This window comes from Hippoglossus hippoglossus, chromosome 22 (assembly GCF_009819705.1).
Source record: "Hippoglossus hippoglossus isolate fHipHip1 chromosome 22, fHipHip1.pri, whole genome shotgun sequence".
NCBI lineage: Eukaryota > Metazoa > Chordata > Actinopteri > Pleuronectiformes > Pleuronectidae > Hippoglossus > Hippoglossus hippoglossus.
In genome coordinates, this window is record NC_047172.1 from 14,143,708 (window position 1) to 14,170,781 (window position 27,074).

The 27,074-nt window shown below is 42.9% G+C and overlaps 1 protein-coding gene across 2 annotated transcripts; it reads left to right on the plus strand.

Moving 5' to 3' along the window:
• Positions 1-627: 627 nt before the first annotated feature.
• LOC117755923 (G patch domain-containing protein 2-like) lies at positions 628-26,454 on the plus strand. 2 transcript variants are annotated; one of them, XM_034576101.1, is made up of 10 exons: positions 628-751; positions 3,233-3,898; positions 9,967-10,028; positions 10,733-10,891; positions 11,289-11,368; positions 11,462-11,529; positions 11,612-11,651; positions 11,747-11,838; positions 16,578-16,666; positions 22,943-26,454. In XM_034576101.1, exons 2-10 carry the CDS (start codon positions 3,237-3,239, stop codon positions 23,044-23,046), a joined length of 1,356 nt encoding a protein of 451 aa, XP_034431992.1. In that variant the 5' UTR covers positions 628-751; positions 3,233-3,236; the 3' UTR covers positions 23,047-26,454. The 2 variants fall into 2 exon arrangements, with proteins under 2 accessions (XP_034431992.1, XP_034431993.1); XM_034576102.1 differs by having other exon boundaries at positions 11,465-11,529.
• Positions 26,455-27,074: the final 620 nt, after the last annotated feature.

A 27,074-nucleotide genomic window follows, 5' to 3' on the forward strand; every position in this document is an offset into this window, starting at 1 on the left:
TGACTTCATTTTGTTTTCACATACACAGCAGTGCTCTGTGAGAGAGCTGTTGTTGTTGTGTCAAATCTAACATATAGATAACAAACAGTGATCAACCAACTAGTTGAACTAATAAACAACAACAGTTCACTCTGGAACAATAAAGGACAAGACTCCACCAGCAGTGTATCATGTTATTTAATGAGTGTAACTGTGGTGAAGTTCACTGTGTTATCTACAGCACAGCAGACTTTCATATCTGCACTGACACTGGCAGTCTGTTACACTGACACTGACAGTCTGTTACACTGACAGTCTGGAACACTGAGTCTGGAACACTGAGTCTGGAACACTGACAATCTGTAGAACTGACACTGACACTGACACTGTAACACTGTAACACTGACACTGTAACACTGACACTGACAGTCTGTTACACCTACAGTCTGGATTACTGACAGTATGTAGCACTGACACTGACAGTCTGTAACACTGACAGTCTGTAACACTGACAGTCTGTGTCTGTAGCTCTGACACTGACAGTCTGTATTACTGACAGTCTGTAACACTGACAGTCTGTAGCACTGACAGTCTGTCGCCTGACACTGACAGTCTGTGTCTGTAGCTCTGACACCGCTGCTGCTGCTTAGGCTTAGGATGTTTTTGTAGACGCGTCACAGCGAGACAGATGCTCCTGATTGGCTGAGCCACAGGGCGGAAGTGCGGTGTCACAGCTGTGCAGCTGAAAACAAAACAAGACAAGCTTCGACTGGTGAGTTCACGGACTCTGTGGTTTCTTACTGTCACTGTTCAACGTTATGATCGCTGCTGCGCAACATCTACACGTATATAACACAGCGTGTCGCTGGCTGTACACAGCAGAGATGTGTGTGTGTGTGGGTGTGTGTCCTTGTGCCGAGCTCACGTGTGAGTTGTTATGTAACAGTCTGCACTGAGCATGGACACACACCAGCCTCTGCTATTGTTTAGCATCTGAGGCTCTGTAGCCTCCCTGCTGTTAGCTTAGCCGCTAATAAAGATGCTATGAGCGCTGTTGTGAATCCATTTTCCACAGTGACAACACACAGCCCAGTGTTTTATGATGCCGCCTAAAGGGAAACCAGCTTGGTCATATCCTAATACTCAGAAGAGCACAGAGCTAATGTAGCTGTGGTGTTTCCTATGTCATGGCCAAATGTAACTGATGCTGCACGTATTTCCATTGGGTTTACATGTGACTACAATTCACCTGTTCAAAGACAAGAGGCAGAGATATTCTCAGACAGGGGATGTTTTCAGTAATGTCAAGACCACATCAGGTCTTTTCCTGCCATCAATTAAAATAAAAAAAATAAAAAAATCTAATTTATAATCAAATCTTTTAATCTTGCTTTTTAATTCTGCCTGATTCTGTTTCATGGTTCATTCAATGTCCCTGTTTTTTTAAATCTCATTTACTTGTATATTGTGTGTCTTTTATTGCATCTTTCCCACGCACTGTTTTTACACTAATAATAATAACTTTATGTATATAGCACATTTCAAACCAGCCGTTACAGAGTGCTTCACAAAGAGGACAAATAAAAACAAGAATGCAAAATATTGAAGACAACAAGCCAGATAATACAATGTCATTTAAAATCAAAGACACCACATATAGTAATGCAACATATTTTAAAAATAATGTTCAAAGAAACATAAGTAATTGGAAAAAAACCTACACACAATCAATTAAGGAAAAGCCATTTGGTAAAAGGACGTTTTAAGCGATGACAGATACATTTGTGTTTCCTTCTTTTTATCAATACTTGAACTGTTTTTGTCTTTCCCCCGTGTTTGTAAAGCGCTTTGACTAAACTCCTGTAGTTTTTACAGGCTATATGAATAAATCTGACTTGACTTGACATCGTATTGTCAGTTTTACAATCCTGCCTCTTCTGTTATAACCCCACCTAACAGTTTTCAGGAAATTCTCTTAGATCCTGCATCCTCTGTACGAGATACCAAACCATTTCACAGCGCTGCATTTGGGACAATCAGCTTTTTCTGTAACAGTCACAAATCAATGGAACAGCCTGTCGGACGATGTGAGGGGCTGCAGCTCCATCAGCACTTTCAAAACCATCTCAGAAAGTCTGTTAGAAGCTGCTCAGCTCTGCACTCACAGAGTTTATTGTTCCATCAAATGGAATGGATTACTTGCTTGTATTTGACAAGCACATGTGCTATTGTGTGTAGTGTTGCGTTGCATAGCTCGTGTGTTTCTTCTTGCGTAATTTGATATGTTGTTTCTACTCTGCACTGCTTGTTATTGTGCTGTTTCTTTGTTCTAACAAGGGAAAACAGATGCACATGGGGTTGTGGCTTTTAACTGATACAGTGTGAGACATGTTGACATTTATATCTGAGCTGCACACTGTCCCTTTTAAATAAAAAAACTAACTAAACTGGAAGGGAACTCAGTAGAGCACATACAGGCCCAACAGTCCCCTTTTGAAACCTCATTTAAATTCACTAGATTATTATTACTGGTTTTTATTTGGATCTGCACCAAATTGCACAAACTCATAAATATCACATATGACATCACAAATATCATGACTCTGAGAAATAAAGGGAAATGTTGAAAAGTGCCCTATCACAAATTTAAAGAAAGCACCAAATTTTAATGGGTTCCTCACTGACCAATACCACGTCCTTCCACCAAATTTCATGGTAATCTGTCCTGTAGTTTTTACGTAATTTGCTCACAAACATACAAACCAACAAACAACCAAAAGCAGGCGAAAACATCAACACCTCCGTAGCAGAGGCAAAAGATATTTAAAGGGATGTTATGTCTTTCTGTGTTTTATATTTTTTGCTCAGCAACTTCAGAACAATAAAACCAAAATGGTTCATGGAGGGACAATAGGAATATCAATGCAATGTAATTTTATATTATGATGTCAATGTATACTATATTTTTGGTGGAATCTCAAATGAGAAACTATATAGATAAAATAACTTCATGGAAATATCACCTTTTGGCAAATCCAGGTAATTAACAGCCTGAATGATCAAGGTGATTCATCAATGCAGTGATGGAATTCCTGCAAATCTATAAATTATCAGTGAAACTGTTTTATATCAAGCGGACCAGAAGACCTATCTTCCCTTCTTATAGCTATTGTAGTTTATTTTAATGTACCATCATCCACCGTTGGAACTCTTTGTCACCACTAAACTTTCCTCTGTTGTGTCTCCTCTTCAGCACTATGATGGATGAGCTCGTGCAGGACCTGGTGTCTGCACTGGAGCAGTCCTCGGAGCAGAGTAAACTCGGGGAGCTGTGGGAGGAAATGGTCCTCAGTCCGCTGCAGCAGCGCCGTCAGATCCGCCGCCGCAGAGTCCGCAAGCGCTGCCGCGAGTCCGCGCTCTATCCGACGCAGCACAGACGATGCTGGATTGAGGCCTCGGAGTCCAGCTTGGATGAGGCGAAACAGTACAGGCAGAACCCTTCCTCAGCCATCGCTGCCTCTGTGGCCAACTGCAGCGACTCTGACGACCTGGCTTCAACCAACCAGTGGCACTCCATCATGAGAGGCCCGGCCAGGACGAGGCAGCCCTCCTGGCCCGAGTCCGACTCCTTCACTGAGAACAATACGGGACGGCCGCTCAGGAGGCGCAGGAAGGTCAAGCGTATGACCCCGGGCGTCACGGTCAGGCTGCAGCAGAAGTTGAACATTTCTGGTGTGGACGGGAAACGGAGGTACAGGTCGTCCAGGATGCAGCAGCTGTCAGGATCGAAGAAGAGGTCTGGTGGTTGGATGGGAGCGGACAGACATGCTGAGGGAGCCAGGCTGATGGGGAAAGAATGCTGGAAGAGGAAGATGGTCAAGGAACACGGAGATGGTGCAGATGAACACATGTCTGAGGGGTAATAGATTGTTCTTGTTTTAGATTTTCCTTTAGAGTTGAACCTAACCCTTTCATTCATTACAATGACGTAGAGGCAGGTCCCCATCTGGCTTCCATTTCGAAAATAGTGAGATCCGCTCTTTAGGAAAATTCAGCATTTCCAGTTTTCAGTACCTTTCATTTAACTTACAATTCTGCAACAAGCCAAATGTTAACCCTGTCAGTGTTTAACGAGTCAAGATTAAAACCATAGTGAAAAAAGGAGCTCAAACCCCTGAAAGCCCTTTTTTACCCTTTGAATGGAAAGTTACCAAGGCAGTTAAACCCATAACATAAAAGTCATGGGCATAACTACTATCAGACAGAAGCAATTAAACACGGCGACATTTAAGATGATCTATGCTGCCTCCCTTCATCGAGCCAGTTGTCAATATTCAGCGTGTCCTCAACTTAACCAAAAAAATGTATCACAATCATGCCACTCCACTTTAAAGTATTGAGTTGACATTAAAAATGAATGATAGAGTCTCTTCATCCTCATCTCCTATAGCTGGAATGATCACCAGGGAGGGATCTTTGATAGTTATGCCTCCGGGCATCTGCCAGCTCATTATTTCCTTTCGAGAAATATTGTCACAAATAAATAAGTGACTTGGTGTGGTATTGATTTGCTTTGAAATGAATTCCTGTCCTGGGCTGGGTAATTAAAGCTGAGCCTGTCCCAGTGTCCCAGAGTGCAACCTCCTGTGTCCATTTTATTTAGCCAAACTAAATGTGGCTGTAACTGGCAGCAGAGAGCACATTATATTATCACAGTGCAGTGGTTATTACAGTGTGGTGTGGAAACACAGGACCAAATTACGACGGAATAATAATTCTGACAATGAACTACTGTCACTTTAGAATCCTCGCTATACTTTCTTTATAAGAGAGACTCAGTGAGCACAGATATTTTAGATACATGAGAAAACTCCTCATTATGCACCATCACTGTCAAATTGCAATTTTGTTTGAATCTATATAACACATTGCATTGTGGGACTGTTGGCAGAATATAGCAGCTTTATAACATTACAACATTTGGTTTGTGCGTTCACTACTATGTAGGTATATGCAGGTGCAACATGGTGGACACTGGAAGAGAAGCCGCCCCTAATATATGACGGATTCTTTTGAAGATAATGAAAACACAACAATTCTTAGTGTCTGTAATGGAAAAACACATTATATTCAATTTCTGCAGATGGATCCTCCTAAATCCTAAACACTGATACTGTCATTTCAAATTCGAGGTACTTGTCCATTATCTATACCGCTTTTCATTTGAGTCACTTGTCTTTTAGCATTTTATAATTAAGTCTACATAATACTTAAAGTAGACTACATAAAATCCACTCCACTAGATTAAAAAACAGTTGTAGTCAATTAGTTAGTTTTCATACAGCACGTGTAGTCAACCAATCAGAAAAGATCTCAATGTTATAAACTACCCATCATTATATAAAGTATATAAGTATATAACATTTCTCCACGTCAAACAGATACAACTTTAGAATATATACAATGCAGCTTAATGCCTCAGTAATGATCATCCAGTGATATAATACTATAACAACACTGTGGAATGTGCTATGTTGCCTAATAGGTGCTTTTACTTTTAACACTTTAAGTAAATTTTAATGCAAATACCTGAAGTTACTAAGGTGTAGATCTGAATGCAGGACTCATGCAGAATTTGTACCTTTTGTAACTTTCTTTCTTCCATTGTGCGAAATATTTGAGGGCATTATTTAGTGCAATAATTTTACAGTCAGAATTTGGACATAATGGTTATAGGAAAAAAGTGCAATATACAGTAAATTGGGACTTAGATCATTGAGTTCTTCAAGGTAAAATGCACCTAAAAAAGGAGAGAACCAGGATTTCTTTTTTTATTGTTCAGTTTTTCCCATTTTAATGACGATAATATTAAGCAGTATTTATATTTCACAATGTAAAAATAGTGTCGTTGCCATTAAATGAATCACATTAGTGAATATGAGTAGATAAATAATCATATATGTTATAGAGTTGCTCATACTATCGTTTTTTGAAGCATTGGAGTTCCCACTCCTGAAGCCCTGTCCTGCTCCTGCACAGTAAATCTCCTCGCTGATCTGATTATCTGTTGATCGTATAAAAAATGTGAGAAGAAGACATTTGAGGTAACCAGTAATGGGACAGACAGAAGGCTTTACATCTTCTGGTTTCATTTGTGCTGACCTCCCTAGCCCCTAAACGGTACTTGTTTTCTTACTTTATGGAAAAATCAATAGCCGTTCTGACAGAAAACAGCTCCGGAGAAGAAATAAATGGGAACACCGTGGCACGCTGTCAATCATTTCTCACTTACACAACGCCGGCGCTCTTGATTGCTGCTCAGTAGACTGCCACACCGCACTGAGGCCTCGACAATCTAATGGTTAAGCCCTGGCGGAGGCAAAGGAAATGAACAAATGGCAGCAGTGATGAGGGGCTGACAGTCGTACAACAGCAGTATTTATACACAGAGCGTATACGGCACATTTCATGTCAGACACACATGCCATTGTTGAAATGTCCTTTGAAGCACTCAGATTTCTCTGGTCTCCGTTCATTCCATTAACCTTTTTCATATGGAGTGTCTGGTCCCTGAAAACATGCCTCTCCTCAAGGTCACTCCCCCTATGTGCATACTGAGCGGCGCTTCGCCTTCAGCCACCCAAGTGCAATCGGAGCAGATGTTGGCAGCTCCAGTTGGGCTCCACATCCTTGATTAGACTTGGCCCAGCCTGCTGGCAGTGAGGCCACCTGACGCCCAGGCTGGCCCGGCAAGCAGGCCTCACCTGTGGATAGACGCTGTCCCGGCTCAGCCTCGCGTCTCCAGCTGTGTGCGACGTCTATCTCGCCGATGTTGACTCCAGTGCTTCCACCAGGAAAAACAAAGCTGCTCCGTTCGCTTCTCTTACCCTCTGCTTTCATCACGCCGTCATTTATATTTTGAAAACTGTACAAGTAGTTTTTTTTTTTTTCTTTTTAGGAAAGCAGTGCGGCATTTGCTGAAGTTAATTTTCATAAATCTCTGCGACTAATCCAATTACTGCAGCTCAGGGAGAGTGGGATAACCTTATAATCAGACACCCATGGAAGAGAGCATGGATTTGGGTTGGGGCAGCTTGTTTGAAGAGCCCACAGATCCATTGTTATCGGAGCTTTGCCCCCCTTCGTCTCTGCCTCTTCTTTATTCCTCTGCAGAATGAGCCCAGGCTCAATAAATGGCAGCTAGCCTGTAATCTCTGTGCAAACTGGTCTGCCTCTCTCAGGAGCTGAGGATTATATCCTAATGATTAGTGCTCATCTGGATACTGTGTTTTGCTTCACCTCCTTGGCTTGTGTGGAGACAATCGGGTCATGTGCAGAGTTAAGTTCAGCTCTAAAACACTGGAATGCAGTTTTTGTCTTTGCCCTTGCTTTTGTTTCACCATAGACACACACTATAATGACTAGTTAAGACTTATTTGTTTTATGGCGCCTAATCCAAAATAGAATGTGACTTTTCACTCGGGGAACTGCTATTTTGTGCAGACGCCTTCCTGTAATTGAGCTCTCGTCACACACTGCAGTGATATGTGTTGGTTCTTTTCTCCGTGTGAGACGTAGACAAAGTTCGCCCCAAATGTTTGTCAACTTTTCTTGTCAAAGGTCAATGCTGAAGAAAGAAGACGTGTTTCTTTTGGTCCCCATGAAAAATGGGGGTCTCAATTATTCATAGCATTAATTAGGCAGTACTTAATGGAAACGGTTTCGCATCGGCCCTGTGCTGCTCCAAGCGACATCACATTACGCCTTTAATACAGATAAATACTTAATGGGTGTCTCTAATTAATTGTTTATACCTGTGATTCTTTTTCAAACTTTGCACAGAGTCCCTCCAATAAGAGGACGACCCATTTTTTATACTTGGAAAATGGTGGAAGACGCCATGCTGCTGGGTAGTTAATCATCAGAGGGAAGTTTGCTGCTTATTGTCGATCTCGTGGCTGGGTCCTCTGCTGACGCTGGAGCGCTGCTGCGTGCTCCAGATGCCAGCCAACGTGTCCAGAGGTTGGGTACGGCAGAGGAGAGGCCTTGGGGAGTCAGTCTGGGGAGAGGGCTGAGGGGGTTCGACGGGGGTGGAGGGGGTGGAGGGACAGTCCAGGGTCTCTCGGCGAGGCCAGACATCTTCCAGATTCCCCGGAGAGGCCCGCTCCCTCTCACATCTGCTTCTCGTGGTTGTGAGGGGAGATGATGCAGGGCCATCTGGCCCGGGAAGACGCACAGGCTGGATGGACATTTTTTCTGATCCCGCCATAACTGACAGGCCGCTGCAATATGGCAAAGCACCGTATCAGCGCATATCTGACCCTGCAGCTTTCTCCTTTAAGCAAGGTCAGCGATAATTAACAGGAGGCTAATTGCTCCATCTCTTGCATGAAAAAGTTGAATGGCACTTAGCTTTATGCAGCAGTGGTCTAATTGTATAGTTGTGTGATTGTCTACAAATCAAACCATCAACCAAAATCATCAATGTGTTGTACATCTGTCAATACTTGGTGACTTTATGACCACAGCCACTCTCAGCTGCAAACCCAGCTGTTTCTGCACAGGACAGATCGGTTCGCAAATTTATAATTTAACCGTGATCTGCTATCTGTTATCTTAACACTGCCACATTTACAGAAACGTTGGTAAAATAAAAAGGCTCAGTAATCTCCCAAAACAGCCAGGTATTGTAGTTTTAATCGAATGTTAACCCAACAGGAATAAATTACGAGTAGAGCCACATTGAGAAAAAAGTAAAAAAAACTCTAGCAAAATCCTTTCAAAGAGAAAGATGAGTTAAGTATTTGTGTTATTTATGAAACTCATACTGAAGAATAATTTAACAATATGCTCCACATTCCTCATTTTAAAGCAGGCGACAGGCAGATCTTCTGATGTCCCACCTGTAAAAATGTCCCTTATACTCTTAATAAATAGAGCTTTATTTGGGTACTATTTTCACGTGTGGATTAAGACACATTCATGAGTTTTTATGGGTGCTGTATGACTCAATTAACTAATGAAGAACCACATTGTATGGATATGACTTGTTCTTTGAGCTAAGTGGCATTTAGAAAAAGGCCCTTAGGAAATAGAAAAATATTTATTAGCACTTAAATACATTTGTTATGTTGCTTTAAAGTAAGCAGTGACGGCAGAGGGATAACTTGCTACATGTTCAGCAGAAATCCTTTTTCGAGCTCTCGTCCCTCCACCCTCATCCCTACCATCCCTCCCTGACCCCCCCTCCGTGACCTTGGAGTGTCTGGAGGATCCAGTCCAAGGTGGCTGAGGTGTGAGGAAGGCAGAGAAACCCAGGGTGGTCTGGGTGAGCGGAGGGGGCACAGAGGGTGTGGAGGGGAGTGTAACTGTGGGGTTGCCTGGGGGCGTTGAGAGGAGCGGCGATGGAGCAGGCTAGGCAATAAGAGGTGGCAGCCCACACAGCAGATGTTGGCCAGTTGTTGTGCGGAAGCAGCACGTCTGTGGGTCGCTCTGCGTGTGGGGCACACCCAGAGGGAGGGGCGGGCAGGGGAATGTGTTTCGCTCTCCTGTCATCCTCCACAACGCAGGCCAGATTAGATTGGAGCTGACAGCGGAGGATATTCAATTAGATTGTGCATGTCACTCAGTGGCTTCGATCAGAGTCTCTCCTCATGCCTTTGTGTTTGCTATCGCAACGAGGGAGAACACAGCACGCTCTGTCTTTTTGTGTCATTTCCATTTATGTCGACCTCTAGCTCCGGACTTCTTCATTATTTCCATTATTGAATGCTACACGTTAAATATTGACATCAGAGGGGCATGTAAATTTCTGATTTACATTGTTCCCTTTTCAGATGCTGTAACATTGTCCGACCTAAAGAACCCATCAGGTTTGAGGGGACAAATCTAAACAGAGTCCTCCGTCGTCAAATGTCATCGATACTAAAGGAAGAGGTCGACTGCGCTCGTTCACATGTGATGTTTGTCTGTTTTTCTTCTTTGCAGGGAAACCAGCAGTACATGCAGCAGTGACCCCGGCCTCTTCACCAATGATGAAGGAAGACAAGGTATTAAAAAAAATCACTTTTAACGCACAGTGAAGCTACTTCATCACTGTAATTAAAACCAGTAAGTCAAACAGCTAATTGCATCTTGAGTACTGGGATCGCACAGACTTTCTTTCTTTTCTTTATCGACTAAAGAAAGACGAGACGTTCTCAGATATGGACAATACCCTCCTCGACTCTGAGGGAATGCTGGGGCTAGAGAGGGAGGTTTTCGATACAATGGGCTGGGTACTGGGCACCCAGGCGACTCTAATAAGACGTTGTCATGTCGTGTTAATGAGCGCTGAAGCCTTTGCTAATCTCATTAGCCGTGGCGGGGCCAGGCGGCCTCTGATTTAACAGTTGTCACTACACCTTGACTGTGAGAGGCATGGTTCCTGTGTGCGCTTCGCTGACTGACAGGTCTGAGAAGAGCTGGCTGTGGTTAAAAGAGCTCCCACTTCATCATTTTTGCCTCCGCCGTTTTACTGCGGTGGGGATTTGGACTCCAGCATTTTAACGAAGGCTGCAGTGGCACTACTGAGGTGAATGGGTGTGTGTTTGGTGGCACTGCAGACTTAAGTGGAGCTTCGAGTGGGTTAGGAGTGGCACTACAGCACCATTTTTCAATTTGGAAATTCTGGTGTACGTTTGGTAAAAATATGATGGTTGCCGCGGTGACAGCTTCGCTCATGCCGCATCTTCTTCTCTCTCCTTGTGTGTAGGCGATGACGAGCAGAGTGACTGGATCTTCGAGGGGGAGTGCGGAGCTGGGACGGGCGTTTCCAGCTTGTTGCCCAGCTGGGACTCAGATAACCAGCTTTCCCTCGAGGATAACCTCCCACCAGCGACCTTCCTGCAACCTGCACGGCCTTCTCGGAGAGGTAACGCTGGATCCTTTAGTCTTTTAGACACAAGACATCAGTCCTGGAAAGACAGTTTTTTAAATCCTTTAAAATAGTATAAATAAATTGTATTAGTTCACTGCATTGGCTTCCAGTTTTCTAGAACTGTTTAATGTTTACATGTACTCTACTCCAAAGTTTACTGTACATTAGATATTGCTTTAATGCTGTGAACCTCTCTGACCTGGTTGGGCTAACTAGCACTGGTCTTTCCACTGTCCCCAGGGTCAAATAGACCTTAATTTCTTTTAATTATTATTATTAAATAAATTACGTGTGCCTTGCTTTCTCTATTTTTCTGATTCTTTTAAAAAGATTTTATGACTGTTATTTTCTGATCATTTTGCTTAACAGGAATATAAATGTATTTTTGCAGGGTATCGTTCACGTCTTAAACAGCTGCCTGGCTCTGCTGCCTGCTGCATCAGGAAGGACAGGCGGAGGATTCCCAGCAAGGTTAAAGCAAACTTGCATCTTTTCACTCAAGTAGATTTAATAAAACCACGTTTAATGTTTGTCTCTTACTGTGTCTGTTTCCTATGTGTTGAACAGGGCAACAGGATGCCAGTGTTTGTAGAGCGGCTGAGACATTTCTCCCCAAGTCCCTACCAGAGAGAGTAAGATTGACTCTAAGATAACATTTATTTCCATTATTGTTTTGTGTCCAATCATTAAACTTATTATAATATTTCCTTTCAGCTTTTGGCTTCCACCTGTTGGGAAACGAGATCGAAGCCAGGTATGTTACAATATCTTTTTCCAAGCCTTATTTTCTTTCTGACCGATTTACTCTGATTTCAAAATCTAAATGCTATTGATACTTTCAATTTCCAGTTGAATCCTTTGTGCCCATTACCCGTGTGTCCTATTGACATGATGTCAGAGAGCTCCCACCTCAGATGTTCCTCCTCAATCTGCACAAACAGGTAGTTGATGCCACGCTAAATAAAGCCGCCTCTCAAGGGCCTATTGGACACACCGGTCGTACAATCAAAGCTCAATATATTGATAAGGTCTGTGGCTCAGTCACTTAGATCAAACAAACACAGCTTAGGTCACTGTTTAGGAAAATAATCTATGTTAAAATTAGGCCTCAGAGACAGAAGGGCTCCAAAATCTGCTCCTCTATTAAAGGTGTATCAGAGGGGAACACACACACACACACACACACACACACACACACACACACACACACACACACACACACACACACACACACACACACACACACACACACACACACACACACACACACACACACACACACACACGTTTATTGTAAGTTGTGTTTGTGTAAATTTGTGAATTCAGTGCATGTTTTACAGCTAAAATATTTCTGTTGCAAATACACTAGAGAACTATTTAATATTTAATACATGCATACTTGATGCAGGTTCTTTGCTGTGGTGTATTATACACACAGAGGCACACAAATTATAAATGTCCACATTCATCCTAACCGTATGTGTTGACATTGGATTTACTTCCCCCTTCCTCCAATTGTTCTATGTAAATAAATATGATAACTGCTGAATAAACCTTTTTCCCCACATATATATTTATTTATATACATATATACACACACATGCATGTAAACACAAGCAAACCTTTTGGGGACCACATTAAACCCTTATGTGAAGTGGTAACTCTTGGGAGTTAAAAGTTACAAAACACAGAAGAGACCATAAAGCCTTGTTATTACACCAAATGAAAAAAATATGCAATATATTTTATGCAATGTGCATTATATATTTTTTGCTTTACCTGCCAAAAAGCCATCCACAATCACATACATTTAGAGTGTGTTATTCAATGTACTGATGTCACAGACCCAAAATAGGTCTAAATCTCTGTTAGACCTTATTATAACAAACTGTTATAAAACCACAATAAGAGAAATTAAATAAACTAATACATTTATTTGGAAGCGATTGAACATATATAAAAATCCATTGTATTTTACCATGTTGTGAGCAAACAGAAATAATGTGTCATTTTTCACCCATGTCATCAGTACAGAAGCCCATTGGTCGGTATAGGAGCCTATTGTTAGTGTTGTTGTGAATCCTGGCCCTAAGTCTGAGCTGAAGTGACAGCAGACGGCTACAGTTGGATGCAGTAGGATTTCAAGTCAATAGTTTTCAAGGTCACTGTTCCCAAATAGAGAAATACTGTGTGTTGAAGTCGTAGCTGTAATGCAGATTCAAATCCCTGCATTTCTGGGACTGCACAAAAAAACATTTAAAAAAAAGGGGGATTTATCCAAAAGATGTTTGTCAAAGCATCACATCGCTCCCAGTCATCCCTGCAACCGTTGGATCTGGATGGGGGACTTTGGGGGGACTTTAGAGGAGCCGAGCGGCCCCCTTGGCCTCGAGTCTGTGGGTCTCCTCATTGTATTGTTTCCACTCTGCCTATTTATGGTGCATTCTTAATTTTGTTTCACACACACACACACTCTTTCCGCTCGCGCTCTCTGGGGTTATTTCACAGAGCGCTCCAGCACTCCTTGATGAGGGGCAAAAACACGACTGCTATGAAAAGCCCCCGACTTCTTAGGGCTTTCTTTTTCTAAACTGGCCCTTTCTTCTCCACCTGAAAGGTTCCTTCAGATTCCAGTTTGAGGCATTGTGAATACTAATTTCTCTCTATTAAAAAGCCCTCATATCCCTGCCATGCTCTCATTTGAATGGCGGACTCAGGGGAGACCTCTTAATTCCTTTATAGTGGGATTCAAGACCCTTCACTTCAAAAAGTATAAATCATACTCCCAAATGAATGAGGGAGAGAGGGGGGATTGACGAGAGGGGCTTCTGATGTGTCCCGTTGGAAGGCACGAGCTGAATCTATCTCCCAAAGCTGCTCAAATCCACTCTCCAGTGAGACGGCTGCTCCGTCCTTACGACCCGGCTCCACACACATTTACGTCCTTTTAACTTCCTCCAAATTGCGCCCGTACACAAACACAACACCAGACAATTAGACAATTTCACTTTGCATGACAATGAGAAACGCTGCAGCTGCTCACGCCTGCTCCGAACAAACTTTTTAATGTCCACTCTTGATTTCACTTCACTACATTTTCATTTCTTTTCAACATCTCGCCCGTGTGATCGATTTCTCGCGCTGAGCTCCCCATACATCTGACTTTTCTTTGTTTCCAAACACCCTTGAGAGCAAAGTGTTTTCTCTGGTGGGGCCGAGTGTAAACATTAATCTTGCACCGCGGCCAGGTTGAAATGATACTGTATTAATAAAAGCTGTCATCTCCCGTTTGGCGCAGCTTGACGGCGACAATCAGAGATTTGATGTTAAGTGATAAAGGCTGTATGAGGTTGCATGCTGTTTATCCTGGTATTGGCGCGTGCGGGGGGAGCAATGCTTTGTGGGATTTGGCCGTAATGCTCCGGGTACGGCGGCCACGTTAAAATGCATAACTGCCTCCCACCTGAACCAGGCGGCAGCAGCTTTTATCTATTGACTTATTTATTTCTAAATGACACTTGTGCTGGGAGATAAATCATAGTCTTACGCCACTCCCTTCCCAGTTTTCATTTTAATTGTGAGATCTCGGTGTCAGCAGTTAGTATATTGGTGTGAGTGGCCTATTGATTATTGATTTGGAGCTATCGATTATGTTCCCTTGGGACCCTAATCCTTTCTGATTCATTTGAATACCTCTATTAATCTTGAGATCCTCCTCACACCTGAAGCACCATGTACCCTAATGAAAATAGATGGCCATTTTGTAACCGCAGCTCCTCACTCCTCTTTTGATTTATTATATTTAATTGATATATTTGCTTTTGGATGTGGGCGCCAAAATTACAATTGACCCTGTGTCAGTGCCGTTTTAGTTTGTACCCTATAGGGACAGCGCTGCATTTAAGTGTCTCATATGACCTGAAAAAAATCTATCTGGGGGACTTTTTTTTCCTTGTGTCCTTGTGTCTTTGTTCGAATTGAGTTGTTGTTTCGCACCGTCTTCATTACACATAAACTTGTTTTTTCATTGCTCATTGCCTCGAAGTCAATCTTTGTTTTCTCATCACACTTTCTGTAAATTTAGGGAGAAAACAACAGGCCGACATCTGTCACGCTGTGAAAGCTGATGAAGTAACAGATGTTAAATAATAAAAACGGTGTTGTGCATTTTTTTTACCGCTTCTTTCAGTTTTACACCGAGCCATGTAACATGCTTATTAAAATCCTTTAGGTTCTGCTCTGAGATGAATGGTGCTGTTTTGTCTTGGTTAATGATGCAGCTGATGGTATTCTCATGTTTGATTAACATTGTGCTGAGCGTCTCGGTGGGCTCCTGGTGGCCCCCCATGAGCTTTCGGCGGCACGGGGAGGGCCCTCGCCTCCCTCCAGGCGGCCAGGGGGCCCCGGGAGTGCCTCGGCCGCCGTGTAATGAGGGGAGAGACGGAGGGATGGACCTCCACACATTAAGACCAAATGCATCAGTGTATTACTTTTAATACCGCGGGCGTGCCTTGTGAAATAATGCGACGTTTAAACGCGGATCGATTTTGGAATTAAAAAGTTAGTTTGCAAAGATTTACTGTGGGGAGTTCAATGCCTGAGCTTTTTATCAGGGGCGCAAATGGCTGGTTATGTGCTATCCGACAGAGGTACGATTGAGGGATCGATAGGCACGTGATTTACTAACTGGAGTACAGCTAATCAATAAGTATAAAAGTAAATGAAATATGCATTACTGGGATTTTATTAGAGAGGGGTAGCAGCGAGAGAATAACGGTCAGGCCATTTATTTTTATATCTATTGATTATACAACATAGAGACTTCGCTCAAAGCGTGGCCTGCACTCGACAGCTCTCGACACCCCGCGCCTGCACACCCGTCGTGTGATTTATGGGTGTTGAGGTCATGGAACATGCTGCCTGTTAAAAGGCTGCCCTGACAGGGTCTTATTGTAGCATGTGCCGGTTAGGGTTGGTGAGCTTTATGTAGCCCGCAGCCTGAGATGAGCCGTGCTGGTTAACAAGGAGCTGTCTCCTGTGGGCTTCTCTGTTGTTCTGCGATCTGCGATGATGATTTTAACTTTTACAGGTTTTGTTTAGTTGCATTTTCAAACAGTTTGACATTGTCCTTAAATCCTCTCTGAGATGCCGTGTAGTTGATTATAACAAGCAGAATATGCCGGATTTTGTCTTCAATTTTTGGGTCTGTTTAGCTCCCTCACACACACACACACACAAATCACTCCTCCCATGCACAAACGTACACCCCACCCCCCCACCGATGTATCGGACCTTGACCTTAACTTTACATCTTTACATCTTGCAGTAAGCTGGTTGGGGGGGTTCCTATCTCAAGGCTCTTGAAATATGACACAGGAGGCACAGAGCAGGTGTAATTTGTTTACGTGAACTCTGCAGTGACTCAGCCACATGCACCCCCGGCACCTCTGCTCCCTGTTTTCAACAGGGATTAATGAAGAAAAATTAAGATGTGGCCAAAAAGAGGCCACAGTACTGAGGCTAACAGCGTTTACAAATGTGCTGTGCTTGCATTTATTGACCTCCTGTGAAATTACACATTTTTACATGTATGTTTGGTGGGAGGGAGCTACTTCATCATATCTGTGTGTAACATTTGCTCTGTGTGTGTGTGTGTGTGTCCCCTCCTCCCCCTCTGCAGGCAGACTAACCTCACCTCAGGATTGTCACGCTCAGGAGACTTCATGAGGAGGAGGAGGGAAACAGGAGCTTCACCCATCGCAACATCAGGTGACACCCTCCGCACATACTGATGAAACCTGCAGATTTGAAATTTGACGCATTTCTAAAGAAAGAGCCGCATGGTTTCATTCCTGAAGGGGAAACGCTTCTAAAGCTTTGCATTTTTAGTCACTGCAGGTGCTAAGGCTCTGAGGATGTTGGTACACAACTTTGGTTCCAGCTGAAATATCTCCACAATGTTTACATAGATAATCATGAATTTGTGTGCATTCACTTGTGGCGTCCAGATTAGAGTGTGGCTGCAATATTCTGTCTGAACACGAGAAAAAAAAGAACGTAGCCTGACCCGAACCAGACAGGCATTCAGTTTTTTGTATCCAAACCCAACCCGAGCCCCATGTTTTCCCCAAATGTGACCAAAACTGACTCAAACGTGAATATTACTTCAACATTTTGTTGAAGTAATATTCCCAAACCCAGATCCCGAAGGGCTCAGTTCGGGTATCTACACTCTAGTCCAGACGATGGATCCTTATGACTTTGGTGATCCACTGACTTTCTGACCATGAGGTCAAACAACAACTTTTCCAAAATGTTACTTCCTTTCATCCTCAGCTGTTCCCGGGTGTTTAGTGCTTTAGAAAATGTTAGCATGCCACCACACTAAACTAAGGACATGTAAACATTACACCTGCTTAACATCAGCATGTTATGATTGTTATTGAGCACAGCTTTAGGCTCTTAGACTTGTCAATACATTTTGCCTTATTCCACCAAATTTAGCAATAACATATATGTAAAATATGTGGTGCTTTAGAGGAAGTGTGCAGTGAGAAGGAGAAGTGTGTTGTGGAGCTCACCCTGTCGGAGGTGGCATCCAGCAGCAGCCGACGTGTTTTGTTTGGACCAGTGGAGCTGCCTTATTTCATTAGACTGATGGCTCGGGGCCTCGTGTCTTTGCTGGATTGAAATCTGAATTGGTTTGTCCACCTCTTCTTCTGCGTCCCCTTTCTCCGTGCTTTCACTCCTGCCGCTGCTGTTTGTCATTTAAATAACAAATGCTGGTGGTTCCTTGATTTAGTGAGGGGTGCAGGCCTCTGATGTATATTAATATTGCCACACAGTGTGCCGTACCGGGGTCCATCATTCATTTGGATAAAAGAGGTGGAATTTAAAAACAGCCAATGCTTTACTTGGATACAGATTGCATCCATTTATTGCACTGAGTGATGGAACAGCCCGCAGTTCTGTCCTTCACCTCCCCAGCGCTGAACCACTTCCCATAAAAGTAAAAAAGGATTCACCCCTGACCCTTAAGGACCCTTCATATTCAACATGCGGAACGAGGGGCATCCCTCAGCTTGTCGACAGTTAACAGATCCAGTCTGTTGTAAAGGAAGCATGAGGGGAATGCATGTTTTTGAATCCCAAAAATTATTGTTTTCCAAAAATGAAATCAATTATTCGTGTTTTTTTTTATTTATTTGCAAACTACAAATAAAAAAAATCATAAGTAATGTGTAATTTAATGTTTTTTAACTGGATACAGTTAAAAAAACTAGACCCTGATGGGCACATCCTCCCCCCAGCAACACAACAGAGTGTTTTCCTGCTTCTTGAGTCTAGTTCCCCCTGTCCACCGTGATTTATCATGCATTCCATGTCGCCCAATGTCAGTTTCTGCAGCTGCAACTGCTCTATATAAATCTTTACCTTGGCAGCCTGCTGCACCGTGTCTCTCCTCAGTAATCTCGCCGCCGCCAGGAGATGCACATTCACCCTGACAAGCTTTCACACTCTCTGTGTACAAATTTTGGTTCGTCGCCATCCTGACATAAATGTTGCCACGTGTGACATAAATGAGACAAAATCTGATTCAACACTTTGTCGAGCGGAGTTGTTCCTCGGTAAACATCTTGTTTGCATTGGGAGATGTCGCCTGGTGTTGCTCTTAGCGAACACGACAGCCGAGTCTTTGTTTGAGTTGGCCACAGGAAGTGGATTGTTGTATGTGTTAGTGGTTGATTTGAAACTCTGTAATCAGGAGTGAAAATGGTCTGCGTATCGAGGTGTCCTCCAGGGCTCCCGGGGGAATTACTCCTCCGGTACCCAGCTGTTGCTTTGTCTTCCTTCTTTACCCTTTTAGCACTTCCACAGCGGTGCTGGAGCTGGCTGTGAAAAAAAGCACACACCCCAACTTATCAAGTCAGGTTTCTGTTTGGATTAGATGACCACTCCATTTCTCAGCCTTAAATTGGCCATCTTCTAGTTTTCTCAGCACCATCAATCCAGAAATCCAACTCAATCCAACACATCTTCACTTGATATAGAACAAATCACCCAACTCTCTTTTTTATGTTATAAATAATACATATTAATATTATTTATGTATTATTTGGCTTGGCTTTTACAATAGTTTGCACATTTTCTTAATAAAAAAGGTTTGTATTTTGGTCGATAATTGAATCTACACACTAATCAAACGTATGTGGAACATATCACTTGTGAACTGTTCATCATATCGGCTTCGAGGAAGTGCAGTGTTGAATTTGGTGCGATACCCTCAATATTAAACAGGCAAATCAGTAATAGGCAGTCTGAGGTGAACATGTCTTCTTCTACGCCATCGGATAAATTACAGTAGTGGCCGACAACTGACAGCCCGCAGGTTAAAAGTGCCCTGTCAGCACTAATATCTGTCCCGTTACATCATTTTGATCATTTGGATATTTCTATTTCACCATGTCAGACTGACAGACATTCCCAGGTGCTGTTCTTCATCATGACAACTACCCGCATAGAATCACTTCCTCTTTAGCAATTTGTCTGCCAAATAAGCACATGTTTGTTCTGTTGTTGCAATGCTTTTTACTGAGCTGAATTAATCAGTTTTTATTTTGAAAAATTGTGAAATCGGGTCTGGAGATTATTCTGATTTCTTAACACACCTCTGAAATAGTTGACATGCAGTTTATTAAAAAATAACACCAGTTAAGTAAATCATTCAGTAATGAAGCGAATTTTGTTTCATTTTATGAAAAACATTGAAGCTGCATTTAAAGAGCTCGTTCCAAATAGAAATGTTTAGAACTGGCACTGCACTAGTTTTCGATTTTGTCACACATGAAATTGAATATATTCTAAGCGCTCTACAATTTTGGGAGAATTATTTCTAAGGCAGAGATGAATCAGTACGTGTGAAGATCCTGATGGATTTTAATAGCCTTGGCTGGTCTCACACACAGACTAATTAAATATTGCGATTTTACCCCTCCCTCACTGTCTCCGCTGATGCCCTTCATCTTTATCTCTACAAAAGGATGAAGGTAATAAACCCAAACTTGAACTTCTTCAGTGTTCTACATTTCAAAAAGAGTTTAAAGTAAATAAGTCGGGTTAAATGTGGTTTGATTAATCTTGCCAGACGTGCGTTATCTCTGTGTGCTGGTTAAGTGCCACACGAGGGTGCCCATGTGGAGGCCGGCCCGCCCCTCACTCAGCCCCGCCGCCTCTCCTCTCCCCTTTGTCTTCATGTGTCTCCTTGCCCGAGCAAGATGGCTGCGTGACAGATCACCTGCGTCGGAGGCCTGCCGTGTTCCTGCCCGGCGGTCCGGCCCCCCTCTCATTAATGCCCAGGTTGGTGCGAGGGCCGTGTGGCAGCACAAGACAAATAACGCTACCACTCAGCCATCACTTCTGCTGACAGAAATGCAGCCCACCGCACTATTTCGCCCTCTCCGGCTCCACTCCACACCCTGCCCGCGTCCTTCAAAAACCCCCCCACATCTCCTCCGTCTCCACCTGCACCTGCCTGCACTGGTCCACCAAACTTTCATGGGTTTTTTCCGCTGTTGCTGGAGGCTTCTCGGAAGTCGATGTGGTGTAACCACAAAGCTGCTGCTTTTCTAACTCACTCTAATTGTTTTCTGTTTGGTCTCTTCTGTGTGGGGACAGATTTGTTTTGAGCAGCCTAGTCTGTCAGGTGCTGCTTAACTGACTTGTGTGCAAACCTTCTCACCAGGAGGTCTGATTTTGAATGTCCTGTTTGTGTGAGTGTGTTTGTGCGTGTATGTGTGTGTGTGTGTGTGTGTGTGTGTGTGTGTGTGTGTGTGTGTGTGTGTGTGTGTGTGTGTGTGTGTGTGTGTGTGTGTGAGAGTGTGTGTGTGTGTGTGTGTGTGTGTGTGTGTGTGTGTGTGTGTGTGTGTGTTGTGAGTGTGTGTGTGTGTGTGTGTGTGTGCGAGCAAGTGAAAGGAAAGAGAGCAGTAGTGAGAAACACAAAGGCTAATCATTAAAGAGCTATTCAGCCCTGTTCATTTAAGTGTGGGAATCAGCAGGCCCATTACTGTCAATGTGTAATTAGCTGATTAATAAACAGGGGGAAGGGGGCTGCTCCAGGAAGGCCTGTAATGATTGTTTTTAGAGAGCATCACATGAGAGCTTATTAAGATGGTAAGATGGTTCCATTCAACCTCCCATTATTACCCACAACAAATGCGTGTACTGTAATTCTGCCACAGTCCTCCCTTTTAATGTATCTGTATTTTAATAGATGTTATTTCATCAACAGTTTATTATTTACATTCATCATTTTTATTTTTCTCATACACATTAATATACAAGGATAATAACAATTGAATGAGCTGTATATGAATGCTATTATTTACCTACACAGAGTCAGTAGAGGACACTAGTGCATTTACTCCTGTACTCTTTCTATATGTTCTAGTGTAATACAGTTACCAGCAACTTGTCAAATGTTAATCCAGTAAAATGCAATATATTGTTAATGATAAAACCAGTGGTTCCCACCCTTTTTGGCATATGACCCATTTTTTTCTTTTATGTCATATATTAATCATCTCACAACCACTGGGCAAAGCTGCCTAACTTTATACAGGTTCTAGTAATAGCTGCAGTCCTAATAATCTAACAATTTCATATATAATACTATATCAGTCATTGGGGCCACGTTACAGCAGAAAAAGTATTTACAATTTCAGGCAGTATGAGGCAAATATGAAGAGCATTTTGTTGATACTTCTGTATTTTACCAAAGGAAGATTTTGAATGCAGGATTTTAACTTGTAATGTAGTATTTTCACATAGTTTTATTGGTATTTTTATGTACAAATATATAGCCATGAGCAATAATAATGTGACTTTCTTCATTTTTTATTTCCCAAAATGTGTAGAGCCTTCACTTATGTTTAAGCATTTAAAAATATGAATCTTCTTTATTCTCTGTCATTCTCAGTCACATTATAAAAACCTGCGTACAGAGCTTCTCCTGCCTCTGACCTTAGCCCGTGACAGAGGCTCTGCCCTGTGTATGTTGACACACTCCCAGACTCAATGTTTCCAGCCATTTCTTTGTTTCTGTCGAATATGAAAACCCTCCGAGTTTTGATCGAGCCCTTTGACTGTGTTTAACCTGAGTGTTTGGGTTGAACCTCAGCAACGGTTAGTCATCGTTCCCTCAAGAAATATTAATCAATTATCTTGCCCGCCGGATCAGTTTGGGGAAGAAGTCATCTGGAAAGAGGCACAAGCAGATATAATGGGAACGAGCAAAAGCACATGCCAGTGAATGCTGTAATGCCTAATCCTTTGAGACAGCCCAGAGCCACAATGTCACTTCTAGTTCCCTTGTCCTCTGCTCTGGGACTGCCTCGAAAATGTCTTGTGTGACCGCCACTAACTTTTCTTTTTTTTTTGTGGGGGGGGGGGGTGGCAGCAGGGGGGATCCGAAAAGATTTTTTATCAACCCGAAGTAGGAAAAGCAGGAAAGCATGTTAGGGAGCGCAATTGTTTTAGAGTTTCTCTTTCTCCTGCGGAAATTGGCCCCGTTTCTCCCTCAGATATCTTCACTTGTGTTGAGGAAAAGCTTTAAAGGTGAGTGAGAAGAGAAAAGAGGATCTTTAAGGAAGGAAGGAAGTCAGTGAGATGTGAACGTGTGATGAATGGAGTTAAAAACATACAGCTTCTTACAGCATAACCAGAGAGAAGAGAGTGGGGGAGTTAAGCCATAGGAGCAGCACAGATTGGCCTTTTAATAACCATGTCCACAAGTTATATGGGGCCAAATTGGATTTGGCTCACTTGACCAAAACCTCATTAATATTTAACCCATTAGAAGAGGATTGCTTAAGGTTTTATTCCAATACACCTAAAACACAGAGAGATCCATGACTCATGGACCAAATCTAATTTTTATTTGAGGGGCATTGCATTGACAGGAAAATATGATTTATGTATCTTTTGCTTTTTTTCTTTCTGTTGGGCTACATGTCCAGAATGTGATATGTGTTGTCTTTCTCTCTGCAGCTAGCAACTCATTTCATAAGGATCACCAGAGAGAAGAGGCGCAGGGAGCCAGTAACACCTCAACCCCAGAGACGAGTGCAGCCGGTTCACAGACTTTCCTCTAGGGGGACCGTGGAGACGCCTGAACACTGGACACGAGCGTGGAAGAACTTGACAAAAGGAAATCTGTTGTGCCTGAGAATGAAACGGCTTCAGCTCCTCTCACTACACAAACTTAATGACAAAAAAAAAAAAAAAAAAAATACAAAGCACATCATTAGTCTTCAAATCAGCACGTTACTGCGAGATTCAGTCTTTCCCACGTGGCAAATGTTAACGCAATCAAGCCTCGTTAAGTCATCTCCTCAAGAAAGACGGCAGCTTCAAGGGGCTCCTCGCTCGACTCGAGACCCGCCAGCCGCTCCTGTTTCCAAACGCAGCCTCCCGAACATGTGCCACCACACAATCCAACCGATTTTTGTCCACTCTAGTAGTGCAGCGTTTCTCAGCAGGAACTCAGGGAGCATTGTCAGGTGAGGCTGGGGGGGGATGGAGGCGGGGGTCTTCTGTACTTTTTGGAATCCAACAATGGCTGTGCAGCAGCACGTAGCGAGCTCTGAGACAGGAGAGCATCAGAATGTTTAGCTACCACACGCTGCTACCGGGTTCAGAGAGGCGACCGCCGGTAGAGAGCCACACAAAGTACAGGCCTCCTATTAGCATGGATTTGAAAAGCTACAGTTTGTACAAAGGTGCTCATTAGCACAACACAGAGGGAGTGTAGTCGCGGTCCTTGGAGGGCCGCCTCTGTTCTCTCCAGCTCACCTTCCATATTCAAACCCTCCCCCCTAAACGTATTTAAGTTCAAGGCCAGTTGCAAAGTCTGTTTGAACAGGCTGTTTTTCAGCGGCGGTGGAATCGCTGCTTTTTCGGAGCTGTGTGCCGAGTGGATGAGAGCCAGCAGAGAGGGGTTGGAGGGGCCCTTGCAGACAGGAGAGGAGAGTTGTACACACTATTTTCACCTCCCCTTGGGGTATACATTTCCCTGGCTCCCTTGGCATTAGATGCATTAAAAGATCAATGGCAGCAAACAGTGCGATTAAACACAGCAGTTCTCGCTAAGCTGGTAAACAAGCGGCATTTTCAGAAAAATGCATTTTTATGCAGGAGTCAAGTGACGCGAGTATGGGTGGTAAACAATTCTAAAACATAAATAATAAAATAATAAAAACTACCAAGTCATCTCTGCTGTTGTGTCCTGAGAAGGTACATTACAGTAAAATGTCAACCTGACGAGCGACAGCAGAGTGAACTTGGTTGTTTAAAAAATAATGAAGCCTATTTAACATCTTCTTCATGCCAGGAGGAATAGGTACATGCACTTTCTATAATGATTACAAGATATCTTTCTTAGTGAAATGAGCTGCATAATTATCAGATGTCTTTTCCGACGTTTCAAAGCCGTATTTAAGTGAAGAATCGCGTTTCGTCGAATGAGATTTGCCAATTAACGTGAGTTATATGTCTGCAATAATCCGTCTGAGAAGGCTTTATGTGATCATGTTGGCCAGGGATGACATTTATAAATGCTGTGTGTGCACACTCGTCTAAATGGATGCCTCACACGAGAAGACATCCTGCCACGGGAATCAGTCAAAGTGTTGAAGCAGCGAGCGCTCACCCCCTGCACCCCCCCAGAGTCCAGCAGCAGCAGCAGCAGCCCGGGCCCCTCCAGCGCCAGGAATAAACACCTGATTAATAGGAAAACCACGGGTTAAGCTCCCCAATTAGAAAGGAAGGAGATTTTGATGAATACTTTGATGCCTTTTTTAAGACGTATGTCCCTGAACACGTTGACAGGTATTGACTGCGTGGTGTTTTAAGGGGAGCTCCTCGCAGTCCCCTTATCCGTCAGTCGGTGTTTTGGTGCCAGGGCATTGACAGGGGAGGAAGGCGCATCACTTCAGATACATTTCCATTAGTGGGAAAAGGGGAAACACCTCACTCGCGTCTCTTGTAATTAGCAGTCACCATGATGACATCTCAGCCCGGCCGCGTGCCCCAAAATGAATTTCCAGTGGCCAGGAAGTGGGGGAAATGGCTTCCGTGCCGCCAGTCAATTGCCCTGTTACAGTTAAGGAATCCAGCAGGCTGGTACAACTCATATTTCATCCCAGGTAAAGATTACCTGTCAGGCCCATGGGAGATGTATTGATCTGTTTTCCTTTTTCCGCCAAGCAATCACCTGACAAAGGCACCTAGGAGGCGAGTGAATGAGTGATGCCTGGTCTGTCTGCTCCAGCGCGGTGGCTCCCAGTGTCCACTGATGGGTGGAGAGGTGATGAGGAGGAGGAGAGATAATGCAGTCATAAACTCTGTTTGAACCTCCTCTGTATGCATGCAGGGCGGCCCCTCCGAGCCCCGGGTCATAGGTCACCGGGGAGTTTGCTTCTTTTCCTTTTTTTTTTGGGCTCCTTTCTTGTCAGAGGCGTTTGTTCTTGCTATGTCGTGTGCAGTGATGACACAAACACATGCAAAAGAGGCTCTCTGGTTCCTGCTGACAAACGCATGTTGCGAGTCACCGGAGTTCAACTCACTCTGGGTTTCAAAACGCGACTCGCTTTGATCTGGGCGCTCCCTCACTATGAAATCCAACCTTGTGCGGTCTCTGGGTTTTTCCCGCGACTGTCAATGCGGCAGTGATCAATATATCTTGACATTATCTCATGTTTTCATGGCAGCTAAAAGTATTTATATATTTGCCTCGTTCAATGGAATGTTAGAGTTTATATTATCCGTGAAGCCATGCATTTAAAGTGATTGCACTGTGTATAATGTGTAGTATTTATGATGTGGTGCGTAATTATAGGTCCATTAATTGAGGATTTAGGTCTGAAGTCATTAAATTCATAAATTCAGTTTCATGATAGATAGTACAGTAGATATATCTAAATTTTTTTACTATCTTATTTTTAATTTCATTTACAAGGATTTAAATATATCTCCCTGATATCAGGGCTCTTAGGCAGCTATCCACATTTGATACGTGGTACAAATAGCATCTTATCTCATAGGCTGTTATCTTTATATTTAATAGCATTGGAGGCATGCCTAATTGCTTTGCAAATGATCTAAAGAGGATTACTCCTCCTGTAGAACGCACGGTGTCACTAGGTGAGACATTACAATGGTAAAATTCAGACAAACGTGCAGTGTAGCTCTGTTTTCATGTGACCGTCTCTCAGTGTTATGTCAAAAATATTTGTCAGTACGAGGTGGATCCTCTGCTCTTATATAAACTCTGTATGATTATGGACTATTGTGGATAAGAAGCTGTTTTAAGACATTGCACTTAAGTCGTTTGTGTATTTTAAAATGATAAGATGTGTCGTGACTTTGGGGGATTAGATAATGCCTTGACTTGATGTCATACAGTAGGTGATGTTAAGCATTCCTCTGACTATGTAAAGAAAAACTGCAATACCTGTTCTATACTGAATGTGGATGCAATAAATGAATTTTGGTGATCATGATGTTGGGAAATGTGTGTGTGAATATTTTCAGTCATCCAGGTCGTTGTATCTTTAGAAGTTGTACTCGTGTACGTAGGCAACTGGATTTACTTCAAGTTCTGAAGAACTGAAGAAGCCTCCTGGATGAGAGGTGACACGTCTTCAAGAAACAGTCCAGCAAGTCTGAAGATGTTTTGGCTTGATGTAAGGTTAAATAGTCTGGACAATTTACTTATTTAGACATTCATATTCACATGTCAATTTAAGATTTCAATGACATTTTTTTTTACGTTTTAATCATTGTGGATAGACCGTAAACTCGAAGAAAGAGGGGATAATGACGTCTGGCAAAGTTCTCTGACTCAAACATATGCCGACTAAAACATGGACGACATGACAGCTCACCAAAAGTGAAGCCAAAGTGTCTGGATCGCCCCCTGGTGGCTGTCTGCAGTATAGGTGATAAACCACGTCCCCTCCATGTAAGCAGATGGGAAATGGTTTTGCAAACTAAAAGTCAAAATATACATCAAATACTTTTTTTCTCAACTTTGGTTGAACATATCACAGCGATGTATATTTAAGAGTTTGTTTGGTATTAATTAGTTATTTTAATGAATTATGAACAATTTAAACGTTGA